We start from the raw sequence: 12,100 nt of genomic DNA, 5'->3' as shown, positions 1-12,100 counted from the left end.
TAAACCATAGAGAACTATAATTAAAAAAAAACATTTACCTACTTGGTAAACCTTTATGCTGATAAACGAATTTTTTTTTTACGTTTGGGCACACTTTCGCATTATTAGTGTGACTTCAACAGTTTATCACGTTTATTTTTAGCTTTTAGCACAGCTATCAGCGGAATTATTTTGTGTCCTTTATCTACATATCTGTAGCTTGCTGCCTTGTATCAAAAATGAACTTTATCTCACTCTGTGCAGAATCCGACTGAATGTTATATTGTTATGGCACTTCAGATATCAACAGGAAATAGGAGATTTCTATAGGTCTGACACTGTTTTTGGCGAATTACATACTGTAATTTAAGGACGCATTTGGCATGGAATTATGTGCTGACAGCCATATTAGAGTCCGTAGTGTCAATGTTGTCGTGGTATTGTGACCCTACCCTATTTACTCTGTCTGTGCTGGAACAATATACGACACCTAATCGAATTTGTCGTGTCGTGTTGGTCGTGGTATCGTGACCCCAGCTTTACTGTTCCTAACCCTTAACATTTAACTCATTTGGATTTTGTTGGTTTGACAGTGTTTTACGTTGCACGGTTATGCATGATTGTTTGTGACGGACCAGCACAGCTATAGTGGTAACCGAACCATTCGGCTACCCAACTCGGTGAACACGAAACTGTGTTTGTGTATTCGGCCCCCAGAACTTAGGCCTGACTAGTTAACGCAATATAATTTTGGTTTTGATGAAAAGTAAAGACATTTTAGAATATAATCAAATGTAAATTTTTCAGTATATTTATTATGTCCTTAAATTATGGCCCGAATTTTTTTTGGTAATGTCACTTTCATTTTAGATGCACGTTTTTAAAAAAAAGCCTTAAAATAACGAAAACCACTTAAATAAATTACTAAACACTATTCATAATGCTCATTTGTTAACATAAGTAAAACATTAATTATAATTAAAATAATGTTACATAAAACACACATTTCTCAATGACTTTAAACATTTTCATTTAATAATGTAATCATATTTATTTAATTATAATTCGTAAAATAGTCATGCTTAAGTGCTGGTGTTGACACTTCTGGAAACATCCTTAAAAAGAAAACACTGTCACTTTTACCTTGCCTAGTGTACACGCAGTTAAAAATGGCACGGAACTAAGACATTTTCACTGTGTAAATATTTTTGGTAATGCTTGTTGACATTTAACGGGAGCTTTTACCTTATAAATTGCATGGTAGATTCACCAAAACAAGTTTGGGAAATTTACTATGAATTTATCTTTTTTACCTCTACAAATAAGTTACGCAAGTACTGCCACGCATTTATAAAGAAAATTATTTTCTATTCGTAATTTCTCATAACGATTATACATTTGTTTGGTATTTTCTGAACAATTCTTTACATTTTAGATTCATTCATATAGACATATATTTATAAAATTTAAATGTTTTAAATGACAATCCCTGTAAAATAGTTTCCTTTGTTAAATGAAAATAATAAAAACCTTGCTATAAAAATATAATTATTGTGTTTTTAATCATTTTAACAGTTTTAAATGATCGACGCATGAACGTAATTTACTATACTTAAATTTAAATGACAATGATTAATTATTACAACTTTATGTATTTTAATTCAGGTCTTTATAACTAAAATAGTAGAAAAACACTGCACTGAGTCCAAGAAGTGGAAGTAGATCCAAGAATTCGGAAACATTTAATATAAAAGTGAACAAACTGTGGGTGACTGAAATAAACTGAAATAGCAAAATAATTCAAACTCGTAAAATAATTACATAATTACCTTAGCTTCCTCATACTCTTTAACTTACACATTTATACAAAAGAAAAGGCGAAAACTAAGTCACCGTAGTCAGTGTCGAACCAAGACTGCTTGACTAAGAGTAGTTAATGGTGTAAATTCCTGGATAAGTTTTGAAGCAATTATTTTTACTAAATATGCTGGGAACTCCAAAAATAAATAGTTCGTACAAAAATTACATGTTTCGTTCCTATACCGAGTTATACCACTATCTCATTTACAAACCATCTTGCATATTTTCACTGACTAGTGCATTGAGTTATTTTTGTATACAGTGCCATACACGGCCATACACCGAGGCTAGAAATGAAGGGACCTCAGATTATAATTGGTTCTGAACCCTTGGCTAACGATTCAGTGCTGGTTAATTTAATCCATGCTGGGATGTTGGGATCGAACCCAAGCCCTTTGCCGCATGAGCGTGACGCATCAGCGAAAACTTTCGCTTACTATATAAGTGTTAATTAACAGGATTATTTCCATTTATAACTTTACCTCTATGAGTTGAATGTGGTGCTTTTTTTTTTTTTTGGAAAAAGTAAGGAATACTAGTTAATATAAATCTAGTAATGTTTAAATATCTAAGGTAAAAATAATCGTTTCCGTGCCTGGAATAATTCACAATACCTTAGACTTATAGATGTTTTAGACATTACCCAATATTACCATTAGAGTTTTGTCACATTTATGCTAGAAATACACTTGTAACATTAACATTTTTAAATTATATAATAAAGTAACCCTACGAATTAGAGACTTTCAGTCTAAAAAGGTAGTTGAGCGAGAAGGCTGACCTGTGTCGGGTGCGACGGCGCCGAACTTGCTGGCGAAGAAGCCGCGGATGCTGGAGGCGACCCTCTGCGGCGACGCCGGCGCCGACACGGCCGTCAAGGTGTCGAGCAGGGGCGCCGGCAGACGGCCCAGCAGGGGCAGCGGGCCGCTGTCCTCGGCGGGCGTCGAGCCCTCCGCCTCGGCCACGGTTCCTCGCTCCCTCCCGACAACCTGTCGCAACCCCCTGCCTGCCGCCTCTTCCTCGAGCCCTCCCGGGGCCTGCCCCTGTGCGTGCTGCAACACGCGCGACGCCCCGGTCGAGAAGCTGCCTACCTCGCCAGGGGTGAGCGACGCTTCGCCCGCTCTCTTCGCCGCGCGGAGGGAGGGGAAGGCGCGGGCGTCTCCCGCGCCCTTCGGGCCGAGGAGGGGAGGGAGAGACGCTCTGCCTCCCCTGGCAGCGCGCAGGAGCGGGTCCCAGGCCTGCGCTCTGGCCGCGGCTCTCCGCTATTGGCGGGTCTCTCGTGCCGCGTCACAGGCGCGCGGGCCTATCGGAGCCGTCCCTGACGCCTCCGCCACCTACCCTTTACCCCCCACCCACCTCGTCGCGCGACCGGGCAAATATGTATGACTTACCTGTCGCGATTTTCTTTTTCGGCGGTTTAATCATTTTCGTACTCGCGTGCGTGCACGCCACGTAGAAATACCCTGGTTTTGTGGAATACAGCATTTATAATCCCAAAACAGGCCATTGTTTTATGTGAGGTAATATGAGCGTGAGAACAATTTGAAAATGCTAGAAACACACTTATTTCAGAGCGGATTTATTTCGTGAAGTAACGATGCGTTGTTCCTCCGGTATATGTAAAGCGAAATGTTTAAATAATTTTTTTTAAAACCCCAGTTTATATACAATTCTTCTAATTAACGCACAAAAGATCTCAGCGTTTGGCGTGAACATCTGCAGCTTAATAGACCTAATGAAGGCTGCAGCTGCATTAACAACTGATATCAAATATTATAGCAGAGGGGAAAATATCAACGGATTTTATAATAATAAAGATTTTTCGTTTTAATATAACTGTTTTTTCTGGCTTGCATATTTATGGTTAACTTTGTAAGTGGAACAACTGATTTCCCAAACAGCTTATGTGTGTGTATGTGCTGATATAAATAGGGATATAAGAAGCTTATGAATGCAATGTGTAAATGCTCCAACTCTATAATAAATTCACATTAAAAATACATTGTCTAACTATTATTCAATGACTCTGAGTTATTTTAAAAGAAAACAATTTACATATAAATATATACGTATATACATGACGCGAATATAAAGCAAGTAAATATTCTTGAGAACCAAGATGTTTTTTTTGTTCATCTGTACAAAGATATTTAAAAGAAAATCCAAACCTTTTTAAAATAGAGGACGAAAATCAATGTATATACAGAAAGGAAACAGTCAGCGATATTTTGACTACGTTTAGTTCTGGACTTATACAAATGTATTTACATTCAGTAGATATTTAGTTAGGTTGTATTTATTGCAAGTATTGTTAACGACAGTAACAGTGAGATGATAACAGACAAAAATTAAATAAATCATTAACGTTCAGAATACAAATAAAAATTTCAAATATCTCACTGAATGAAACTTTACTGTACAGTAACTTGTAAAAACTGTATATGATTTCAGTACAGAAATAAAAAAAGCTATTCTACATTTAATAAATTTTGGTCTACTTAAAATCCATTCATTTATTTACAAATATAAGTAAATCTGTTAAAATCTTTACATAGTGTGATCTTAATTGCCTTTAGAATATCGCTTACAGTTTACAGTAACATTTATTCTACCAGAAAACAGATTAAGCATATTTAAGAGTAATTATTCTTGATATTTTTAGTAAATCTCTGTCAATTCCATAAAATTAACTCCCATCAATGTAATTTGAATTGATTTGTAGAGTAAGCATTTTTTTCCTTAGCCTTTTACTCTAGGAGTGAGTGAACAATTACATTTTGGCATGTACATATTTTAACTTTAACCACACTGGACATAACTAATGGTCTATACCATAGATAATATGTGAATGAAAAAATTTATTCCAGCCATTCAGATAATACAAGCGAAAAATGTTTAAATATATTTTTGAAAAAGGTGTTGGGATCCTTATAATAACGGTTAGAAAGGGTTCATATTTGTTTTCAAATGGTCGGTAAATTTTGTAAGAACAAAAAACTATTATTTGCTTTATATGTATACACTTGGAAGTAAATTTTAAAAACCCTGCAAAAATATTTGACAGAAAACTCGGTTTACTCTTAGATCTGGAGTTCTTGCACAACAAATTGTTTTTTCCACATATATAATAATACGCCTATTCATAGCAAATCTTAATCGCACAGTGTAATGAATTAATATCTTCAAAGATAACGGTTGTGTGTTATTTTCTCTAAATTAAACCCAAAAATAATTTAACCAGTGATTATAACGGCTTCAAACCACAATGGACACCAGAATCGTTTTAGTTGTAAACTCTTAGCCCAGTTAAATAAATATTTTTAAATGCACGTCTTTAAAGAGAAATTGAAATATTTGTGGCTGCATAAAACCCACTTTTTGCAGAAGCATTACTGTACTCAATTTGCACAGGAATTCGTTCCAATTGGCGGCCAACAACTTCGAAGTTTAAACACACGCGCGTTCTGATGCTGTGTAAAACTCCCTGGAATACACCCATGAAGTCAATAGTCCTAGTAATTATTATTTTTTAGAATCAACGTCTTGTTAGCGGCTAACTCATTAGAGACGTCAACACGATAGCTGTAGACTAAGCATCAGTCATTGATTACAGAGGAGAAACACCCCAGAATTTGGCACGGTTTGATTTCACGAGATCACGAAACGCTAAATACGGGACGACCGGGCCGGGTTTTTAAAACGGGCGTCCTGGAATTCGATTCCAGTATCTCACCGCAGCACAGCGTCGCTACATAATCAGACCGTGCACATCACTGAACCCCGCAGTGACATATCTCATATGGAAATTATAGCTTGGAACGTTGCGTTCTCAGTACCTGGGCCAGGAGTTCACTTGAAATATTCCACCAAACACTATTTCCAGCTCTGATTTGTGAAACTACGTAAATCAAGAGATCTGCCATACAACGGACATTTAACAAGTAGCACCCGAAGAGCTAAACAAATGACGCCTTAAAATCATTTCTTTAAATGATAGAAATTTTTTTCCTTCGACCAAAAGAAAATACAATTATTATGCTTATAAGAAAGAAAATGTATTTTTCGCGAAAAAATATTAACGTTCATTAGACTGCAATAAGTCATTTCCGGGTCAAAGGTTTCTTCCTTGTAATTGATAGCCGTCTGCAAGAGAAGCCATTGCCTTGTTTGGAAAAGCCAATCAGGTCACGTTTGCTACCGCACAAAATTCGCTGTGCCGACTGGAATAAACTCAACCAATCACGAAACACAGACGATGCTACAATGTTTTAGTAACAGCTAGTCTCAAAAATACATTTCCTAATTATAAACCTATAATTAACATACTCATTAGTCGAAAACGAGTCTAAACTATATTTAAAAATTTACTTAATAACCGTGGTAAAACATGTTAAATGATGTTTCACTTGCTTATTAAGCCTAAATTCTGTGAGTATATCCGTGTAATGCTAAGAAATGTCCGTCGTAACTTCTCTCTGGCTCCAGTGTTTATGCCACGTCTATATCAATGACCATTGATCGTACAGGCGTGCCCTCAGTCCAGAAGCCAAGAATAAGTTAGATCTTTGGTCACGAAATATTGTGATCTAGATTAAAGGGCGGTATTCCGAGACGTCCGGCAAGGTAGCGGCGAATAATCACTGCCTTGTTGGGATACAACTGTTGAAATAACTTGCGTAATCCAGAAAGTGTCGATAAAGAATCCTAGTAAGGAAACAGATCAGCAACATTTAAAAAAACGGTACCCTGCGCGAGACTAGAAACTGGTTTCAAAACATTCTAGTGGACGTTTCGCAACCATCAATACAATTGTTACGCAAAAATCCTAGAGATAGCAGCACCATTGGACGTGGAACCACCTTTATAATTTTCTCAAGGACTTTTTAAGTTGAGATTATTTTTTAACACCGTTAAAGTTTACAAAATATATTCCTGAGTAGTTTTGCGATTATAAAATTTTACTTGGAACACCAATACGTTTGGTATGACCTCTGATGTTCACAAAATTGAATATAAACGAGTTAATGCCGCCAGATGTGGGTCCGATAATCAACACCTAAACCCTTATATACTGGCCTAAGTGTCCGTATCAACACGGCCATCCTGACCACCATAACCCACTGTATTAGGATTTTTTTTTGACGTAGTCATATAAAATAAGGCCAAGAACAAATTTGGAGCTATGAATGCTTTCAAAAGAAGTTGGGCATGTGCTCTTCTTACGGAGAAAAACAGGAGGAGTAACCGTCACATACATATATTTAATTACATTATTTAGAGCAAAATATGTATTTCAAATGTAGGTTCCCATGGCCAATATTTGAAAAGTAAGTCGAAACATTGGGAAAACCAATAGAACAAAATCCAGTTTACAAGTAACTACTGTGGTGTATCATCAGACTGCATTGTTTACATTTGAGCATGTTATATGTAAAAAAAAATGTTTCCTTCTACTTCCACTAATATACGGCGCGTGTTTCTCTACGTATAGCTCTGCACACGGCTGTCTCTGATCGCTGTAGCGGCATGCAAAACACGATTTTGTGCAGTCCTTGGGCAAACAATGTGCCTCGTACATCTCCGTACACGATAAGCTGTTCATTGCAAGGCACTTCCAATTTGTCTAATTACTCCGTCAACGTTTGGAAAGGGAGACTCGTTTATGTGACTGGTTTTTTTACCAAATGACCCTGTGGGGGGTGGTAGAAACTCGCGATTCTTCTTGTAGAGTTTGAAAGAGAGAAAGAGAGAAACCCCGAGCATTCGCAGCCTTAAGATGCTCTCCTAGGCAGGGGTGTACCTGTGTTAGTGAGGCGGGATGATGCTTCTAGCGAAAGGCTCTGAACTGGCACGCAGTATTCCCGTAGTGCACGGGACAACTATGAAATTCGTTAAATGGCGGAGAAATGAAGATAAAGGTGTAATGCAAAGCCCCCCCCCCCTTTTTTTTTGCTTTCAAGAACCTTTACAGAAATGTTCACGTCTAAAAATTATCTTGACGACACGTTTCAGCACTTTTCACTGTCATAAAAATACAGTTCAAAAACGAATTACAAAAACAGAACTACCGTCTGCGCATTCCTAAATGATTTTCGCGAACAGACACCAGTCTGATAAAACTTGGCTTCTGGGTTGTAGCCGTGTCCTTGGCTAATAATTTAACCTTGTCGTATAATTCACCGTCGTTCGGTCGACATTGCAGTCGCCATCATCAGGAAGCAGTTACATACAGTAGGTAACTGATCCCTGATGATGGCGACTGCAATGTCTGTCGACTGAAACGACGGTGAATTATTCGCCAAGGACACGGCTACAACCCAGAAGTCAATCTACTTCAGACAATGGCCGTGAAAGCCTGCGAAAATTACCAGTCTGATATGTTGAGCAGTTTTTCAAATCGCGTGGTTTCTTCAGAAGCTCTGCATACCGTGCGTGTGCCTGCCCAGGTATGCTGGGTTGGGGGGGGGGGGGGGGCAGAGGGGGCTTAAAGGTGCGACGGAGCGCCACACCAATCGGAAAACTCGCAGAATCGCACGTGCACGCTAGCGCCCCCGAGTTCAACCAGTGTAATTACAGCGCTATTGATCATTCCTCCCGGCTGCGTGCTCGTGACTGCGTGCGGGAAGGGTCAAGGAGGGGGGAAGGGGTCGGAGGGCTGGCCGCTAGCTACCTTCGCGCGATTACATCGCCACGCCCTAGCCGCCTCCCGTCCATTCAGCTGTACGTGAAGGGCCTCCGTCGCAGACGACCTAGCATGCAAAGTGTTTCATCCGATTTCACGCGGCTAAAACTTCTGCATAGATGCAGACACACTGTGAATTTTTTTTTTTTTTAAATGGCACAGAAATAATCATGTAAAATTACAAATATTTTGTGATTTTGTAAATTTTCAAGAAAACAACTGTATCACTACAAAGTAGTGTTCGCAGCAGGACTGGGCTCGGCATTTATGCTCAGTGTTGTTGTCCCAGTACCTCTAGTAGTTAAAGTTATTTGTAAACCGTCCCCTTGATAGCGTTCCAATTTTAACTGCGCACATTAATGCGCACGATTAAATAAATTTAAAGTAAAATAGTTGAATATTCGGTTAACTTTTCAATGGTTTGATAAATATATTATTTAATTAAAATTTAATTAAAATATAGAATTATGCACATATTTTCTTAACAAATACTTAGTTTATTAAAAAAAATGTATTTCACATACAAAAAACCATACCCATTTATTGTACAAAGTTACAATATCTTTCTGGTAGCATTACAAACTGTTTCATGAACATTATTTTTGTAAAAGTACAGTAATTATTTTTGTGTACATAAAGAGCCTCCGTGACAGACGATATTGTATACAAAGTGTTTTATAATGTTTAATCCGATTTCGTATGGCTAGAACTTTTACATAGATGTAGATAGAATATAGCGGCAAAGGTAAACTACACACAGAATATTCAGGTTTTCCGTGGCAAATGCTGCTCTGTGCCAGTTCACTTGTTTGCCGATAGGTGTCACCCTGTCACACTAGCTGTAGGCGATGTGATAGCGACAACAAAGCAAAAACTAAAAGAGCCTTGCGTTCTACGTTTTAATAAGAGACATTATATTTTTAAAATATAATTTGAATGAATGTTTTGTAACGAACTTGTAAGTAAGTTAACAAACAACACTTAAAAATAAGTTTTCAGCACACGTTAATGTATATTGCGACAGCGATCTGCATAGAACAATTAAAATATCGTGGAACTTTTCATCAGAACACAAACATTAACTTGAATACAGAAGTATAGTTGTACACGTCGCATATGCCTTTTTTATAAACCAAAATTTAGCAATATGTTCATTACTTACCTATTTATGGGTAGTATTGTAAATGAAATTTGACACTGTATTACAAATATTAAACAAATAAATAATAATGTTCTTTGGCTGTGTTCACCATAGCAAAAAATTTAATGAGACGAAAATTTGAGCAACTATGATTTAGCCACGGAGATAACTTGAATTTCCGCAGTTTTATTATCTATCTGTTACGTCATACGCGTTTAACCAATTACAGCTCGACAGGAAAAGTTTAAAAAATGTGCCCAGCGGGCGTCAACACATACCTGTAGACTTACTTCGATATTTGACCCCACCCTTATAAAAATCTCGTTTGCAGTTGGTACGACTGTGTGGGAATGAATCAACATCGCTCTACTGAAGATTATATCAAATAGGGCCACGTGAGTGACGACAAACGCTTTCACGTGTGCCTCTAAGTATAAATGAATAATATTTTGATCCCCCATTTCCAACGTGTGTACTATATCTATATCCGCATAATATATAGGCCCCCTTTTTTGGGCAGGCAATTACGGAAAAGGAAGCCGAGTCGGCCATTCATTTTTTAAAAATATTTTAATAGTCGTTCTACAAAAGACGTCCCTAAGGGACCCGTTTAGTCAGGGGTGTACGTGCGTTGGTGCGGCAGTCAAGTGCGGCGGCGCTTTTAGCGCGGTATCGCCTCTAGGAGCTAGGCTGTGGACTGGCGCGCAGTCTTCTTGTCGTGCACAGGACAACTAGGATATTTAAGCGGTAACCATAACATTATATAGCGAAGAAATGAAGATAAATTCAAGTCTCTTTAAGTATTTTCAAAAATATGTACATGTTGTTTCTTGCCTAAAAATTACTTTGATAACACGCGTTTTAGCCATTTTAATTAGTTTAAAAACTCTTTCCCGAAGCAAAACTACATATCCTCTTTCAGTGCTTTCTTAAATTAATTTTGAAAACAGGCTCGGATATCTTGAGAAGATTTTCAAAACGCGTGGATTTTTCTGAATCTCCACTCACAGTGTGTGTGCTCGGGTAGGCGGGGCCCTTAACGGACATGATCGTTTATTTTTGAAAACAACTGGTATATTTAAGTCCTATACCTCCGAGACGTTACTGCCGACACTGGTTGACGTCAGACAGCTGAGTGTGGCTTGTTTTAAGAATAATGTCATGAGCGTGTAAGGCATACCTCTTTGAAACTTGTTCAGTATCGTGTTGCGTGTGGCTGTGAAGGCATCCAATTTAAAGAAATATATTCATTACGTCACAGGTAGTATGTTTATGTATGGCAGGCATGAAACATGCTTTGAAAATAATTTAAACAATGCCGGGAAATTTAAATCTAAAATCGCGGTCGGAAGTTTTTATACAATGTTCCAGTAATGTGTTGTGAAGTGCCATAAAATAAACTGAAGTGAAAAATGATTATTTTTATTTAATGAGGCAGGTGTTGTACGTATACCTTGGTATAGCTAAGTAATTTAACGCGTTAAAGTGTTTAAAACAAGTGGAATAGTTTGGTTCATTTTCTTTGTCATTACTACTTTTAACGGGATTTTAATTAAATTTTCCTGTAAATTTATTTACAGAGTTTTATTTAATTTGTATGTTATTTCACAAATTTTTTCATCAGATATTTAATTAACGCTATTTTATAGCTGTGAAAGGTGACGCAGTGATAGTTACTATGCACACTTGCGTAATGTTTAATATTATTAAATAATAGGCAGTATTAATTGTTAAAAAGATTTGTGATGATCATAAAATTCAAGAGATCTATCGCTGTAAGTTAACAGAAAAAGCACTCCAATCAATGTAATTACAAGATAATGCCAACGTGTCTGCGACCTAGATTTAGTCTATTGTTACGGATTGGCAAAACAGCATAATTAAATATAGTTTTATATATTAACCAACAATTACACTATTTATTAAACGGAAACGTTCTAAATGTCTGGCCACAAATTAATTACACTTTCGTAAGCCCCCTTTTTACTCTCCCCACTGTAGTTCGGCTTGACAGTGGCTCTCTCTAACTGCTCGTCTCTTACCGCTCACATATGTCCCAACACCTACTCACTCGTCCGCTGCACACACAACACCGTCATCACTGTTGCTTCGGTCTCCACATACGAAACCCGTGGGTGGTCGCACAAAAGGATTACTCACCTTGTCCCCTTCACTGTCCTCGCAGTTCATCGTCCTCGTTTATGTACCTCTCATGTAGGTCTCGTAGTCCTTCGAAGTGTCTCGACTCAACAATCCCCGTCGAAGCAGCGAGAACAATGGCCTCTTAGTTTCGCCACCTCACCCGGACGGGGCTCTGGGAACGTGCCGAACCCTCGAGAGGGGTAGAGAGGCGCAGATGCTAATCGGATTACCGTGTAGTGGTAATAGAGGGACGGGCGCCCCTCCCACTGGCCAAACTCGTCGCGCTAGCGTTCTCA

The 12,100-nt window shown here is 38.0% G+C and overlaps 1 protein-coding gene across 1 annotated transcript in view; it reads right to left on the bottom strand.

The window, feature by feature from the left end:
- The window catches only part of LOC134528231 (uncharacterized), a 42,640-nt gene extending 30,788 nt beyond the window's left edge, over nt 1–11,852 (bottom strand). The window contains exons 1-2 of the mRNA XM_063361654.1: nt 11,823–11,852; nt 2,621–3,101 (exon numbers count right to left, since the gene is read on the bottom strand). Coding sequence (XP_063217724.1) covers nt 2,621–3,101; nt 11,823–11,852 — 511 coding nt within the window. The remainder of the gene's footprint in view (nt 1–2,620; nt 3,102–11,822) is intronic.
- Nucleotides 11,853–12,100: the final 248 nt, after the last annotated feature.

Source organism: Bacillus rossius, chromosome 1 (genome assembly GCF_032445375.1).
Source record: "Bacillus rossius redtenbacheri isolate Brsri chromosome 1, Brsri_v3, whole genome shotgun sequence".
NCBI classification, from domain to species: domain Eukaryota; kingdom Metazoa; phylum Arthropoda; class Insecta; order Phasmatodea; family Bacillidae; genus Bacillus; species Bacillus rossius.
Note: the sequence above shows the minus strand (reverse complement) of the source record. Positions and strands in the feature narration are given on the sequence as shown.